The 16671-nt window shown below is 38.7% G+C and overlaps 1 protein-coding gene across 1 annotated transcript in view; it reads left to right on the top strand.

The window, feature by feature from the left end:
• SYCP2 (synaptonemal complex protein 2) overlaps positions 1-16671 on the top strand; it is a 101164-nt gene that overhangs the window by 37726 nt on the left and 46767 nt on the right. The window contains 5 exon segments of the mRNA XM_036320983.1: positions 212-286; positions 1786-1932; positions 4997-5096; positions 5962-6110; positions 16008-16081. Of these exon segments, the coding sequence (XP_036176876.1) occupies positions 212-286; positions 1786-1932; positions 4997-5096; positions 5962-6110; positions 16008-16081 (545 nt within the window).

Below are 16671 nucleotides of genomic sequence, written 5' to 3'. Positions count from 1 at the left end.
AAAAACAGAGAATATGTTTATGAGCAGCCCTTGCCAAAATGACGGGCTAAGAAGACTGGTTAGTGGGGAGTCATTAATGTATTCTGAGAAATGTATTTATATATACAAAGTAATGACTTGAAATAATTTGGCAATTTTGAAACAGGTAGGAAATATATTAAAATAGAAAGAGCTAGAAGAAAATGATATCACTGAATTAATTTAATTTTAGGAGTATACCAGCAAACAAGGTATTTCAATTGCCCAAACATCTGTGCATATACATTTTGACGCAAGTGGATCACAGGTATGTGTCTAACTTATTTGATTTTAATCATTGGGCTAAGTTTAACTCAAATAATAGTACAATAATAAAAGTTCATGTTGTAGGGTAACTGTCTAAAAATTAAATTGTCTAAACATGGATACTGAATGCTTCAATAAGATGTTAGTGATTTTTAGACATGTTATTAATGACTAGAGGCCCGGTGCACAAAAATTTGTGCACTTGTGAGGGGGGGAATCCCTCAGCCCGGCCTATGCCCTCTCTCAGTCTGGGACCCCTCGGGGGATGACCACCTGCTGGCTGAGGCCTGCTCCCCGGGGGATTGGGCCTAAGATGGCAATCAGACATCCCGCTGGCAGCCCTCGGGGGATGTCCACTTGCCAGCTGTTAGCAGACCTAAGCTGCAGTCGGACATCCTTAGCGCTGCTGAGGAGGCAGGAGAGGCTCCCACCACCACCACTGTACTGGCAGCCATCAGCCTGGCTTGTGGCTGAGCAGAGCTCCTCCATGTGGGAGCACACTGACCACCAGAGGGTAGATCCTGCATTGAGCATCTGCCCCCTGGTGGTCAGTGTGTGTCATAGTGACCAGTCATTCCCAGTCTTTCTGCTGTTAGGGTCAGTTTGCATATTATCCTTTTACTATATAGGATAGAGGCCTGGTGCACAGGTGGGGGCCAGCTGGTTTGCCCTGAATGGTGTCTCGGATCAGGTTGGGGGTCCCGCTTGGCCAGCTGGGTGAGGGGCTGATGGCTGTTTTCAGGCTGCCCATACCCCCTTCAAGGTGGGGGTCCCCACTGGGGTGCCTGACCAGCCTGGATGAGGGGCTGAGGGCTGTTTTCAGGTGGACCAAGCCTGCAACTGAAGCTCCCAGTCCCTCCTTTTTTTCTTTTCTCTCTTTTTTTTTTTATTCTGGGATTTATTTACCTTCTGTAATTGAAACTTTGTTGCGGCTCCAGCTCCAAGGCCGGCTGGCTGAAAGCAGGTATCTAGGGTTTTTTTAGCTTCTATAATTGCAACATTGTTGCTTAGACTGGAGCTCAGAGCCCGGCTGCGGCAGGCGGGGAACCTTGGCTTCCTACATCACTGGAGCAAGCAAGCCTCATATTCACTTCAGCTGCCTGGCTGCCGGCCGCCATCTTGGTTGGCAGTTAATTTGCATATCACCCTGATTAGCCAATGGGAAGCATAGCAGAGGTATGGTTAATTACCATGTTTGTCTATTATTAGATAGGATTATTTGAGTACAGAAGATAGGTATTAAGTTTTTAATCAATATCAGTTTTGGTAAGTTTAAAAATCAGAAGTATATGTCCTTCCACTAATGCAAAAGCTTTTGTTAGGTCTATCAACATTTGAAAAAGTGGATGCCTTTAGTTGAGTTATTTTGTAGGACTAAAAATTATAACAATACATAGAATATGGAAAGAATTGACCTTCGGAAGTGTGAGATATCCAATGGTTTTTGAGGATGTCCTATAGTTTTCAGTTTTAAATATTTTTTTCCACATTCTCCAACAGATTCTTGTGCCAGAAAGTCAAATCTCACCTGTTGCAGAAGAACTCATTAGTTTGAAAGAAAATCCTAACTCCCAAAAGAAATTTCCTAAACCTCCAGAATACATCAAAAATAGTACTCAAGGGGACAGAAAAAACAGTCAATCTGAGGTAAATATGGTGTCAAAATAGTTATTTATAAAAAATATATAGATAGATCAAATTATTGTTATATATAATTACAGAGAAAAGCATCTGTAACATTTCAAAGTACTTTCCCTGCCTTTTACAAATAGAAACAAAAGGTAGTGTTTTAGCAAATTGTGTTCATGTGTAAGGTTAGAATAAGGTGCACTCTATACTTGGAAATTCCAAGTTAGAGATATAACCTTTCTGTCCTCTGTTTTCCCCTCTTCCTGTGCCATTGGGGATCTTCTCTAGGTCATGTCCTATAGCACCATTTCTCAGCCTCAGCCTTCTTCGTCATAGCTTCCTGGGACACTGAACATTGCTAACAGCCCTCTCTTCCTTAATGTCCTCCTATTGTTTGACGTCTATGTTAGTATTTTAATTCTCTACCTCCTTCTATTACTGTATCAGAGATACTGTCTCTCCCTACCTCCAGAAAGTAGATTTGCTCTCAAAGCTTCATACCCAAAATCTCTATGCCTTCTCCTTTAGCCAGCTTCCTTCCTGTGCATTAATTTAAGCTCTTAAAGTTCTGTAGCTACATCTCCACTTATTGTTTTAATATTTCCTTCTCTGTGTCTCCTCAAGCCCTTTTCTGAAGCCTAACAGGTATGTCTTTATCTTTCACCTCAAATTTGTATCTGCCTTCATACTTCCATAATGCACCATTGACAGTATCCTTGATTCCAGCCTCTTCTCCCCCTTACTACAACCACGGTGTTAGTGATTGTGTTTCCTGTATCTCCCTACTCTCCTCCTTGTTCCCTTTCATTGCTCACTTTAACTGACCTTAGTTAACATAGTAACCTCTTAATTGATCTTATTTGAACATTGTTTTTCCTCTGACTACCTTATATGGTAAACACTGGTTTTTCTTAATATTAGCACTTTTCTGCTCAGAAAACTTTGTGATCCGTGTTGATCTCACTCAGTCTAACCTTTGACTCTGTTCTGAGACTACAATTTTACTATATCAAAATGCCCTTCACTTTGAGAAGGTCAGTTGCTTTACTCTCTTTTATGTCATGGTCATTCTTGCCTCGATACTTTTACTTAAATTGTTTGTTCCTATTTTACCTTTACTCATCTAAGGTGTACATACATTTGCAAATCTTGGTTCATTTTTCTTCTTCCTGGAGTTTTTTTTCTGATTATTTCAGTGTTTACTAATCTCTTACCTTTAAGCAACTATAAATCACACAGGCTTTTCCATACATTTAATCATGTTTGTTATGATTTTTCCCTTTAATCTTGTGTCTGTCATTAAATTTAAAATGTCATAATTTCCTTAGATGATTATATCATAAAAGGCATTTTTGTGTCTTTATATCAGAATCATAACTTGAGTACTTATTAAAATGCAGATTCTTGGACTCTTCCCTCCACCCCTTATAACTACTAAATCATAAACCTCTGGGAAAGATCTTAAGCACAGTAAAGTTTTAAAATATTGCAGTATTGTGAAATAGCCACTATGTTTTCAGTAATTTCAAAAGATATTGTGTGTTTACTGTGGTTGTTTCTCATGGTTTAAGATAATTAACTCCTAGCACAGCGGTTCTCAACCTGTGGGTCGTGACCCCTTTGGGGGTCGAATGGCCCTTTCACAGGGGTTGCCTAAGACATTGGAAAACACATATATAATTACATATTGTTTTTGTGATAAATCACTATGCTTTAATTATGTTCAATTTGTAACAATGAAATTGGGGGTCACCACAACATGAGGAACTGTATTAAAGGGTTGCGGCATTAGGAAGGTTGAGAACCACTGTCCTAGCAAAAGAAAAATGTCTGATGCCTCAATAAGGAGTCACTGAAGCATTTATATGATTGAATAAACAGTGTCAAGTCCCATTTGCTATACCACTAGGAACTGACTTTTTTTTTTTTTTTAAGGAGAAGCAACTGGTTTCGTAGTTTGTTTCCAGCTTAATGTTAGAATGCACTTTTCTCCTGTGCTCTTCCACCTTTCTTCCATGCACCATATGCAGACCTACACCAGACTCCATCAGTATTTTTTTCTCTTAGGGGCAGGTGCATTTTTTAAATAGCTCTCCTCCTCCTCTATACTTGGTTACCATCTACTCCGTTATATGGTACCCTCTAACATTCCTGTCCCATGGTATCCCTGCCTCTGCTTATCTACTTCTGTGGCTCTTACCAGTCATTCCAGGGTGAAGTTAAAAATGCAGCTCATAGCTTGTGTGTCATTGAGTTTCTGAATTCCTGTAGCTACTTTTTACTCCAAAAGCAGTTTACTAGTAGTCTTCACAAAATATTAAAACAAATTTTTAAATGTGAGAAAGTTTTAGACAATGATTAACATTATGAATGTATTCACAAACAAGTTTACATCAATATGTCTAAACATCCTCTACATGAAATACAGTAGGAAACTATGAGCCATTGGTTAACTAGATAAACTCAGTAGCAATAAAAAAATTTTTTTACATGTCTAGATGTTCTATAAATATTCTTTAAAAACAACATTTCTTTCTTGTTTTGGCTACCTGTTCAATACCAAATATTAGGATTAAATTTTTAATGAAAGCCTAAAACAGAAATTTTTGGGCATCATCCTATATAATAAAAAGCTAATATGCAAATTGACCGGACAGCAGAATGACTGGTCACTATGATGCGCACTGACCACCAGGAGATAGATGCTCAATGCAGGAGCTGCTCCCTGGTGGTCAGTGCGCTCCCACAGGGGGAGCGCTGCTCAGCCAGAAGCCCTGAGCCAGACTTACGGCTAGTGAGCACAGCAGCGGTGGTAGGAGCCTCTCCCACCTCCACGGAAGTACTAAGGATGTCCAACTGATGGCTTAGGCCCGCTCCCCCATGGGCTCCCAGACTGTGAGAGGGCACAGGCCAGACTGAGGGACCCCCTGAGTGCACAAATTTTGTGCACTGGGCCTCTAGTGTTGTTTATAAAATGCCACATATCTTTTGTGTATAGTTAAGGTAAATTGTTATGAAGAATATTGTAGAATATTTAATTTCAAAAGATATTGTGTATTTACTCTGTTTCTCATGGTTTAAGATATTTACTCCTGGCAAAAGAAAAATGTCTGAAGCCTCAATTCTTGTTACTGGTGCAGAAATATACAACAAGAGAAGTCCATTACATTTAACCAACACATGTGAGTTTTCCCGTCTTAAAAGATTTCTAACAACTGTTAATATATTTTAAATCAGGCCTTTTTAAATTCAGGGATATTCTGGACATAATTTACCTGCGCGATAAGTTGGGGATATAAACATTGAAAACTATGAACCACTAATATCTTGTAATTGTCAAGAAATTTCAAATGACTAAGAAAGGTTTAATGGGGATTGACATATAAATATTATTCAAAATATTAATATCCAGCATAATAATTTAATATCACAAGTGGCAGCAGAATGACATAGTGGATAAAACATTGAATTAGGCCACATTGGGTTGTTTCCCCACTCCCAACTATGTACATGGTACAGATTATCCTCTAGCTAAGCTTAGAACCAGTTTCTTTTCTATAAAAGTTGTATAGAGGTTTAAGCAAAAATCATTCATTCACATGACAAGGAATATTGTGAAACATTTGGACAGTACCTGTTACATACTAAGAGCTAAATAAAAATAAATAACCTGATACTATATACAAATTGCTATAAATACCATCTTATTTCATTTTTATGACAATTTTTTTTAATCTTTATGATAATTTAATAGTGACTTTCTGTTTCCAGAATCAAATTGCCTACTGGGCTGCTGTCTAATGTCCAATAGGCTCCTCAGATTTAACAGGTCCAAGATAAATTCATCTTTCCACCACCACCACCCGCCAATTTTTTCTCCATATCTTACCTTGGTAAATGGTATCCACTTACTCATCTAAACCAGAAACCTGGGACCCATCCTAGAACCTTCCTTTTTTACCTTCCTCATCTAAATAGTACCTCAATAATAGCAATATGTAATGTTAAAAACCCACAAATATACCAGTCCTTCATTCTCCTTTTTAGCAACATCACGAAGAGGAAAAATTAAACCACCGCTGCAAGTGAGGAGTTCTGCAGAGAAACCTGGTGTTTCTGAAACTGGAGTGGATAATGCTGTATCACGTCAGTCTAAATCACCTGCAGAAAGAAGTAGAGGAGATGAGACACACAAAGTAACTTTACTTTGAAAGAATTTTTACATAAGTTATTTATCAAGTTATTGTAGAAATACATATAGAGCTAAGTTTTTACAAGCAGTGAGTGTCTTTGTTTAAGGCATTGCTTTCTTAAAAGTTATCATTTATTGTCCTTGAAAGTAAGGTCATTCTCACATACAACTCATTTACTGTGCTGACAATAGACTTTAGTAATATCCATTCAGTATAACTCTGATTTACCTACCCATTTGGTGGGAGAATGGACTCATCATCATTCTTTTAGTTATACAAATTAGTGTGTGCTATGGGGATGTTCTAGTATAAAAATATAAAATACAAGTGGACTCTGTCCTTAAGTATCTCCAACTCTAGCATGGGAATTAGATAAATTAATAAGATCATTCTACTATTGTATAAATCTTCTCACATCTACTTATAGCAGTGATGGCGAGCCTTTTGAGCTCGGTGTGTCAGCATTTTGAAAAACCCTAATTTAACTCTGGTGCCATGTCACATATAGAAATTTTTTTATATTTGCAACCACAGTAAAACAAAGACTTATATTTTTGATATTTATTTTATATATTTAAATGCCATTTAACAAAGAAAAATCAACCAAAAAAATGAGTTCGCCTGTCACCTCTGACATGCGTGTCATAGGTTCGCCATCACTGACCTATAGGGTTCAGTAGGAACCTATTGGGAGGCTAATGTCTAACCCCAGAGCTGGAGAGGGAAGGAAAAATCAAGAGAGGCTCTCTAAGGCAGTGGTTCTCAACCTTCCTAATGCCGCGACCCTTTAATACAGTTCTTCATGTTGTGGTGACCCCCAACCATAAAATTATTTTCGTTGCTACTTCATAATTAATTTTGCTACTGTTATGAATCGTAATGTAAATATCTGATATGCAGGATGTATTTTCATTATTACAAATTGAACATAATTAAAGCATAGTGATTAATCACAAAAACAACATGTAATTATATATGTGTTTTCCGATGGTCTTAGGCGACCCCTGTGAAAGGGCTTTTGACCCCCAAAGGGGTCGCGACCCACAGGTTGAGAACCGCTGCTCTAAGGAGATGGAAAATGAGTTGGTTTTTGAAGGATAAATAAAGGTTATTCAAATGGACATTGAGAAGAAGGGTATTCATTCCTGCTCTGAGGAAACAGAGCAGGGAATGGATAAGAGAAAGTTGTTTCTTGGAGAAATAGGAGGTAATCAGAGATATAGATAACTTTGTAGGTGAAGAACACCTACTAGCTAGCTTTTCTTTCCTCTGAAGTGTGAGGATGGTGGATTTTTCTTGGGGATACATTGATGTAGAGTGTTCAAGGAAAATTAAAGATTTGGAATAGCTACTGAGAGATAATGGAGAAAGCTAAGAATGAGTATCGTGGTAGGCAATGTGGAGACCCAGTTTAAATTAGAGACTATGAATTAACGTGTAATATTCTTCCAGAGTTTAGTATTCTTGATGTTAGATTGAAAAAGAATATAATAAAAGAAGATTGCAAATAGATAAAGAAAAAGAATAGATGGTGATTTTTAAAAAAATTAAATGGTTATATGGCATAAAGATAAAGGGTGCAAGAGTTCAAGATATTAGAAAAAGTAATCAAAGTGATGGTTCAAATTGTCTCGCTAAGTGCTTCTTACTAGGGACACTATTCAGTTCTGTGGTGTGGTACTGAATGTTGTAGGATGATAAGCATGCTAGGCCTGTGCTGGCTTATTGTCAGGGGAACCCTTCTTTCTTTATGATAACCAAAACCACACCTACACATTTTCATACTGCTCCTCTCCCAGGGTAGTGGACCACTGGCTAGAGTAAGTAGGAAGAAAGCCAGGATGGCCCTGGCTGGTTTGGCTCAATGGATAGAGCGTCAGCCTGCGGACTGCAGGGTCCCAGGTTCGATTCCGGTCAAGGGCATGTACCTTGGTTGCAGGCACATCCCCAGTGGGGAGTGTGCAGGAGGCAGCTGCTCAATGTTTCTCTCATCGATGTTCCTAACTCTCTGTCCCTTTCCCCTCCTCTCTGTAAAAAATCAATAAAATATATTAAAAAAAAAAAAAGAAAGCAGGATGAAGCAAAATATCTTAGCCTAGATTGCAGTGATGGCGAACCTATGACACACCTGTCAGAGGTGACACGTGAACTCATTTTTTTGGTTGATTTTTTTTTTGTTAAATGGCATTTAAATATATAAAATAAATATCAAAAATATGAGTCTTTGTTTTACTATGGTTGCAAATATAAAAAAAAATTTCTATATGTGACATGGCACCAGAGTTAAGTTAGGGTTTTTCAAAATGCTGACACACTGAGCTCAAAAGGTTCGCCATCACTGGTCTACAGGGTATATTCTTCTGACACTGATGTCAGATTTTTATTTGATCTGGGTAAGTGTGTATCTGTGGCTGTGGAAAAAGGGAAGCTTGCTGTAGTTAAGAAGTTGACTGTGCAATGGCCATAAAGTTACAAAACATTTAATGTTCCATGATTTCCAACTCCTTTATGTATATTAATGAAAAGACAGAATAGATGCAGGTTATGAGATCAAAACAATAGGAAATGTGCCATGGAGGTTCTAGAAATTGTCAGTTCCAGATGAAGATTGAATTGTTTTACTGGCTATGAAGTGATCAGAAAATTTATAGGATCTTGTGCTTCCTTATCTGCAGTGAAAATTATTTTCTTGTATTTTAGGGACAAGTAAAGATTTGGAATAGCTACTGAGAGATAATGGAGAAGACTAAGAATGAGTATCAGTGTTAGGCAATTTGGAGACCCAGTTTAAATTAACTGATATTCTAAAATGGGCATAACCTTAATAAAATACAGTTGACACTTGAACAACATGACCTTGAGCTGCATGGTTCACTTATACATGGATTTTTTTCAATAAATACTGTAAATATATGTATTTTATCAAGATTTTCTTAACATTTTATTTTCTCGGGCTTTATTATAAGAATACAATATATATACATATAACATACAAAATATGTATTAGTCAACTATTTGTTATCAGTAAGGAACCCAGACAATTCACTATTAGTAGTTAAGTTTGGGGGAATCAAGAGTTCTATGCAAATTTGACAGTGAGGGGTCAGTATCCCTAACCCCCAACTTGGTTTTTTTTTTAATTGTTTTATTGCTTAAAGTATTACAAAGAGTATTACATATGTCTCCTTTTGTTCCCACCCTTGACAATCCCCCGGCCTCCCCTACCCCCAGTATCTTATGTCCATTGATTATGCTTATATGCATGCATACAAGTCCTTTGGTTGATCTCTTACCGCCCCCCTCCTGCCCTCAACCCTCCGCGGCCTTCCCGCTGTAGTTTGACAGTCTGTTTGAGGCTGCTCTGCCTCTGTATCTATTTTTGTTCATAAGTTTATAATGGTCTTTATTATCCATAAATGAGTGAGATCATGTGGTATTTTTCCTTAATTGACTGCCTTATTTCACTTAGCATAATGCTCTCCAGGTCCATCCATGCTGTTGCAAATGGTAAGAATTCCTTCTTTTTTACAGCAGCATAGTATTCCACCATGTAGATGTACCACAGTTTTCTAATCCATTCATCTACTAATGGGCACTTAGGCTGTTTACAGATCTTAGCTATGGTGAATTGTGCTGCTATGAACATAGGGGTGCATATATCCTTTCTGATTGGTATTTCTGGTTTCTTGGGATATATTCCTAGAAGTGGGATCATGGGGTCAAATGGGAGTTCCATTTTTAGTTTTTTGAGGAAACTCCATACTGTCTTCCATAGTGGCTTCACCAGTCTGAATTCACACCAGCAGTGAAGAAGGGTTCCTTTTTCTCCACATCCTCTCCAGCACTTGTTGTTTGTTGATTTGTTGATGATAGCCAGTCTGACAGGTGTGAGATGGTACCTCATGGTTGTTTTGATTTGCATTTCTCGGATGATTAGTGACTTTGAGCATGTTTTCATATGCCTCTTGGCTTTCTGAATGTCCTCTTACGAAAAGCGTCTATTTAGGTCCTTTGCCCATTTTTTGATTGGATTGTTTATCTTCCTTTTATTAAGTTGTATGAGTTTCCTATAAATGTTGGAGATTAAACCCTTATCAGTGATAACATTGGCAAATATGTTCTCCCATGCAGTGGGCTTTCTTGTTGTTTTGTTGATGGTTTCTTTTGCTATGCAGAAGCTTTTTATTTTGATGTAGTCCCATTTGTTTATTTTCTCTTTAGTTTCCAATGCCCTAGGAGCTGAATCGGTGAAGAAATTGCTTCAGCATATGTGTGAGATTTTGTTGCCTTTGAATTCTTCTAGTATTTTTATGGTTTCCCATCGTACATTTAAGTCCTTTATCCATTTTGAGTTTATTTTTGTGTATGGTGTAAGTTGGTGGTCTAGTTTCATTTTTTTGCATGTATCTGTCCAATTTTCCCAACACCATTTATTGAAGAGATTATCTTGACTCCATTTTATGTTCTTGCCTCCTTTGTCAAATATTAATTAAGCATATTGGTCCGGGTCGATTTCTGGGCTCTCTATTCTATTCCATTGATCTATATGTCTGTTCTTGCCAGTACCAGGCAGTTTTGAGAACAGTGGCTTTGTAATACAGCTTGATATCTGGTATTGAGATCCCACCTACTTTATTCTTTCTCAGGATCGCTGCAGCTATTCGGGGTCTTTTTTTTATTCCAGATGAATTTTTGGAGAGTTCGTTCTAGGTCTGTGAAATATGCCGTTGGTATTTTAATGGGAAGTACGTTGAATTTATAGATTGCTTTGGGTAGTATGGACATTTTAATGATATTGATTCTACCAATCCAAGAACATGGTATGTTCTTCCATCTGTTTATGTCTTCCTCTATCTCTTTTTTCAACATCCTGTAGTTTTCTGAGTAGAGGTCTTTTACCTCTTTAGTTAAGTTTATTCCTAGATATCTTAATTTTTTTTGGTGTGATGGTAAATGGGATTGTTTTTTTAGTCTCTCTTTCTGTAAGTTCACTATTGGTGTATAGACATGCCATAGATTTCTTGGCATTAATTTTGTATCCTGCTACATTGCCAAATTCATTTATTAAGTCTAATAGTTTTTTGAGGGAGTCTTTAGGGTTTTTTATGTATAATATCATGTCATCTGCAATTAAGGACAGTTTTACTTCTTCTTTTCCAATTTGGATGCCTTTTATTTCTTCTTCCTGTCTAATTGCAATGGCTAATACTTCCAGTACTATGTCGAACAGGAGTGGTGAGAGTGGGCATCCCTGTCTTGTTCCTCTTCTTAGGGGAAATGGTTTTAGTTTTTGTCCATTGAGTATGAGTATGGGTTTGTCATATATGGCTTTTATTATGTTGAGGTATGATCCTTCTATTCCCACCTTGCTGAGAGTTTTTATCAAAAATGGGTGTTGGATTTTGTCAAATGCTTTTTCTGCACCAATTGATATGACTATGTGGTTATTTTCTTTCAATTTGTTTATGTGATGTATCACGTTTATTGATTTGCGGATGTTGTACCATACTTGCATCCCTGGGATAAATCCTACTTGGTCATAGTGTATGATCTTTCTGATGTACTGCTGGATCCAATTTGCTAAGACTTTGTTGAGGATTTTGGCATCTATGTTCATGAGGGATATTGGCCTGTAATTCTCTTTCATTGTGTTGTCTTTACCTGGTTTTGGTATTAGGGTGATGCTGGCTTCATAGAATGAGCTTGGAAGTGTTCCTTCCTCTTGGATTTTCTGTAGTAGTCTGAGGAGGATAGGTTTTAGTTCTTCCTTGAATGTTTGGTAAAACTCCCCTGTGAAGCCGTCTGGTCTTGGGCTTTTGTTTGCTGGAAGCTTTATGATGACTGCTTCAATTTCTTCCATAGTTATTGGCCTGTTGAGATTTTTAGATTCTTCCTGATTGAGTTTTGGAATGTTTTATTTTTTAAGGAATATGTCCATTTCCTCCAGGTTGTCTAGTTTGTTGGAGTAGAGTTGTCCATAGTATTTTTTAACAATTATTTGTATTTCTGTGGGGTCTGTTGTTATTTCGCCTCTATCATTTCTGATTTTGTTTATTTGGGTCCTCTCTCTTTGCTTCTTGGTGAGTCTGGCTAGAGGTTCATCAATCTTGTTTATCCTTTCAAAGAACCAGCTCTTGGTTTCATTGATTTTATGTATTGTTTTTGTGGTTTCTATGTCATTTATTTCTGCTCTAATCTTTATTATCTCCTTCCTTCTGCTCACTCTGGGCTTTTCTTGTTGCTCTCTTTCTAATTCTTTGAGATGTAAAGTTAGATGATTTACTACCATTTTTTCTTGTTTTTTGAGATAGGCCTGTAGAGCTATAAATTTCCCTCTCAGGACTGCTTTCATTGTGTCCCATAGGTTTTGGATTGTTGTGTTTTCATTGTCATTAGTTTCCAGGATGTTTTTAATTTCTTCTTTGATCTTATTGGTAATCCAATCAATATTTAATAACATACTATTCAGCTTCCAAGTGTTTGAGTATTTTGGGTTGTTTCTATTGTAGTTTATTTCTAATATTATGCCATTGTGATCTGAGAAGATACTTGGTATTATTTCAATCTTCTTGAATTTAGGGAGACTTTGTTTGTGACCCAATATGTGGTCTATTTTTGAAAATGTCCCATGAGAACCTGAGAAGAACGTATATTCCATGGCTTTGGGGTAAAATGTTCTGAAGATGTCAATTAAGTCCATCTGATCTACTGAGTCATTTAGGATTGCTGTTTCTTTGCTGATTTTTTGTCTAGAGGATTTATCCAGTGATGTCAGTGGTGTATTAAAGTGGTGTCAATCTCTCCCTTGATATCTTCCAGGAGTTTTTTTATGTATTTGGGTGCTCCTGCATTGGGTGCATATATGTTTATCAGGGTTATATCCTCTTGTTGTATTGATCCCTTTAGTATTATGAAGTGGCCTTCCTTATCTCTTGTTATGGCCTTCACTTTGAGGTCTATTTTGTCCAATATAAGTATTGCTACCCCAGCTTTTTTTTCCATTTCTATTTCCTGAATGATATTTTTCCATCCCTTCACTTTCAGTCTGTGTGAGTCCCTTATTCTGAGGTGGGTCTCTTGTAGACAGCAAACATATGGGTCATGTTTTTTTATCCATTCAGCCACTTGATGTCTTTTGATTGGAGCATTTAGTCCATTTACATTTAAAGTTATTATTGAAAGGTACTTGTTTGTAGCCATTTCTATTTTTTGTGCCTGTTTTCTTTCTGAGATTTTTATTTCTTCTTTTTACACCAGACCCTTTAGCATTTCTTGCATTGCTGGCTTGGTGGTGATAAACTCCCTTAGCCTTTTTTTTTGTCTGTGAAGCTTCTTATTTCCCCTTCAATTTTAAATGATAGCCTTGCTGGATAGAGTATTCTTGGATTCAGTCCTTTGCTTTGCATCACTTTGTAAATTTCCGTCCATTCTTTTCTGGCCTGATGTGTTTCTGTTGAGAAATCATTTGATAATCTAATGGGAGATCCCTTGTATGTAACTTTCCGTCTCTCTCTTGCAGCCTGTAAGATTCTCTCTTTGTCCTGAAAATTTGCCATGGTAATTATGATGTGTCTTGGTGTGGGTCTTTTTGGGTTCACCTTGTTTGGGACTCTCTGTGCTTGTGTGACTTTTTTCTTCCCCACCTCAGGGAAGTTTTCTGATATTATTTCTTCAAATAGGTTTTCTAACCCTTGTTCCTCTTTCTTTTGTTCTGGCACCCCTATTATTTGTATGTTGTTTCGTTTCATGTTGTCCCATAGCTCCCTTAGGCTCTCCTCCTGTCTTTTAATTTTTTTCTCTAATTGCAGTTCAGTTTGGGTGTGTTTTGCTTCCCTGTCTTCTGATTCGCTAATTCGGTCCTCCGCTTCTCCTAGTCTGCTCTTGAAACTTTCAGTTGTGTTTTTTATTGCAGCTATATCACTCTTCATTTCTTCTTGGTTCTTACATAAGTTATTGATATTTTCATCCATTTATTTTTTATTCTTACATAAGTTGTTGATTTTTTCATCTGTTTCTTCTTGATTCTTGCATAAGTTGCTGATTTTTTCCTCCATCCAGTTTATGCATTCTAGGACCCTTAATCTAAATTATTTTTCTGTCATGCTGCATGCCTCTGTTTCACTTAGATGCTTTTCTGGCGAGTCCTCCTTTTCTTTCCTTTGGGGGTTTCTTTGTCTACCCATGTTTGATCTCAATGACATATCTAGCTGTTGAATCATTCAGGGGCTGCTCCTCGGGCTGTGGTTGCTCCTCGGGTGGTTGTGGTAGGAGCTGCTCCTCATTTGGCAGCAGCTCCTTTGGTGGGTGCTGTTCACAGCTGTGGTGGCTCCTCTGGCTGGTGGGGTGAGTCTTCACACACAGCTGCTGTTCCTCAGACAGAGGGTGTGCTGATCACGAGGCTGCTGTTCCTTGGATGGGGGCGGGCTACACACACAGTTGCTACTCCTTGAACTGGGGTGGACTGCTCATGTGGCTAGTGTTCCTTGAATGGGGGCTGGATGCACGCTGCTGTTGTTCCTCTGATGTGGTGGGCTGCTTGTGGGGCTACTGCTCCTTGGACTTGGACAGGTTGATTGCAAGTCTGCTGCTCCTCGGATGGGGGTGGGCTGCTTGCGAGGCTGCTGCTCTTTGGACAGGAGTGAGCTGCACGCGTGGCTGCTCCTCCTTGGACGGGGACGTGCCACTCACCTGGCTGCTGCTCGTCGGACAGGTGCAGGCTGTTGTGGTTCTGCTCCTTGGACCGGTGCGTGCTGCGCAGGGCTGCCGCTCTTTGGACGTGGGCGGTCTGCTCGTGTGGCTGCTGCTCCTCGGACCGGGGTTGGCTGCTGCTGCTCCTCAAATGGAGATGGGCCGCTCACAGAACTGCTGCTCCTTGGATGGGGGCGGGATGCCCACACAGCTGCTGTTCCTCAGATTGGGCAGGCTGCTCGTGTGGCTGCTGCTGCTTGGACGAGGACAAGATGCTTGCACAGCTACTGCTCCTAGGACTAGTGCAGGGTGTGGGCTGTGCGCAGCTGCTGCTCCTCGGATGTGGGCAGGGTGTGCAGGGCTGCCGTTCCTCAGATGTAGGTAGACTGCTCATGTAGCTGCTGCTCCTCGGACAGGTTGGACTGCTCGCATGGTTGCTGCTCCTCAGACAGGGAAGCGGGCCGCTCACACAGCTGCTCCTTGGACAGGGGCAGGCCACATGAAGCTGCTGCTCTTAGGCCTGAGGCAGGCTGCTCATGGGGCTGATGCTCCCTGGACAAGAGTGCACCGCTCATGTGTCTGCTGTTCACGTGGTTGAAAAAATAATGTGAAAAAAGGTAGGATATAAAGGAACAAACAAAAAAAAAGAACAAAGAGAAAAGCAAAAAAGGAGAGCAAAAAACAAAAAAAAAAGGGAAAACAAAAAAGCCACAAAAAAAAGCTAACACAATAATAACTAAAAAATAAAAATGAAAAATTGAAATGTCATTCCTTTGGCTGGCTTAAGATCCCAGTTTTCTGGAATGTCTGTGATTTTTTTTTCTGTTTTTTTTTTTTAATATATTTTATTGATTTTTTACAAAGAGGAAGGGAGCGGGATAGAGAGAATCATCGATGAGAGAGAGACATCAATCAGCTGCCTCCTGCACACCCCCTACTGGGGATGTGTTCACAACCAAGGTACATGCCTTTGACTGGAATCAAACCTGGGACCGTTCAATCTGCAGGCTGATGCTCTATCCACTAAGCCAAACCTGTCAGGGCACCCCCAATTTGTTTTCAGGTCAACTGTAAATAGAAATACTATCCAGCTTTTAATAGCAAAGCAAATTTATTTTTAAAGTTTTAATCTTTAATATTCTGATTTTTAAAAGTTGTTTTCCTACAATACCTTAATTCACATTTACATTAACATGTCTCCTGTGTTTATAGCATATCAAAACTGCTGATGTTGCAGAAAAGACAGAAAATAAGAACATTGAATTCCGAAACCAAAATTTTAGTAAGTGCTTTTTGATTTAATCTTCTTTATAAATTTCCTTTTTGCCACACTGGCTTTCTTTGATTTGAAAAAGAAAGATTTATAATAAATGTATTCAACTTTATGCAAGGAACGTAGAGGTTACAAGGAAATATAATATACTCTCTATTCCCAAGAAGTTTGGGTTTGAGAAGGGGAAACCTTGATCAATCAATCTCTCCATCCCAATATGTAAACCTTGATCAAAATCTATACCAATTTTACCCTGTCAACTGCATGAAAAATGAAAATACCATAATTTTTGTTTTATTTAGATGAATCCCAGTATAGTGTTCATGGTTCTCAAGCAGTGGGGAAAATAGAGAAATCTGTGTAAGTATGAGAAAGCCTATCAATTTTTTAAGCATGTATATTTACTTTTTGATGAATGTGACAAATTTAAAGGAAAAGGCTTTATAGTCTTACTAGAGGCCCGATGCATGAAATTCGTGTGTGGGGGGTGGTGGTCCCTCAGTCCAGCCTGTGCCCTCTCGCAATCCAGGACCCCTCACTCCTAACTGCCCACCTGCTTGCTCTTTACCGCTTGGCTCGCCATTCCTTAGCGCTGCCTTGGAG

Source organism: Myotis myotis, unplaced genomic scaffold, assembly GCF_014108235.1.
Source record: "Myotis myotis isolate mMyoMyo1 unplaced genomic scaffold, mMyoMyo1.p scaffold_m19_p_9, whole genome shotgun sequence".
NCBI lineage: Eukaryota > Metazoa > Chordata > Mammalia > Chiroptera > Vespertilionidae > Myotis > Myotis myotis.
The sequence above is the reverse complement of the archived record's forward strand: the minus strand, read 5'-3'. Positions and strand labels throughout refer to the sequence as shown.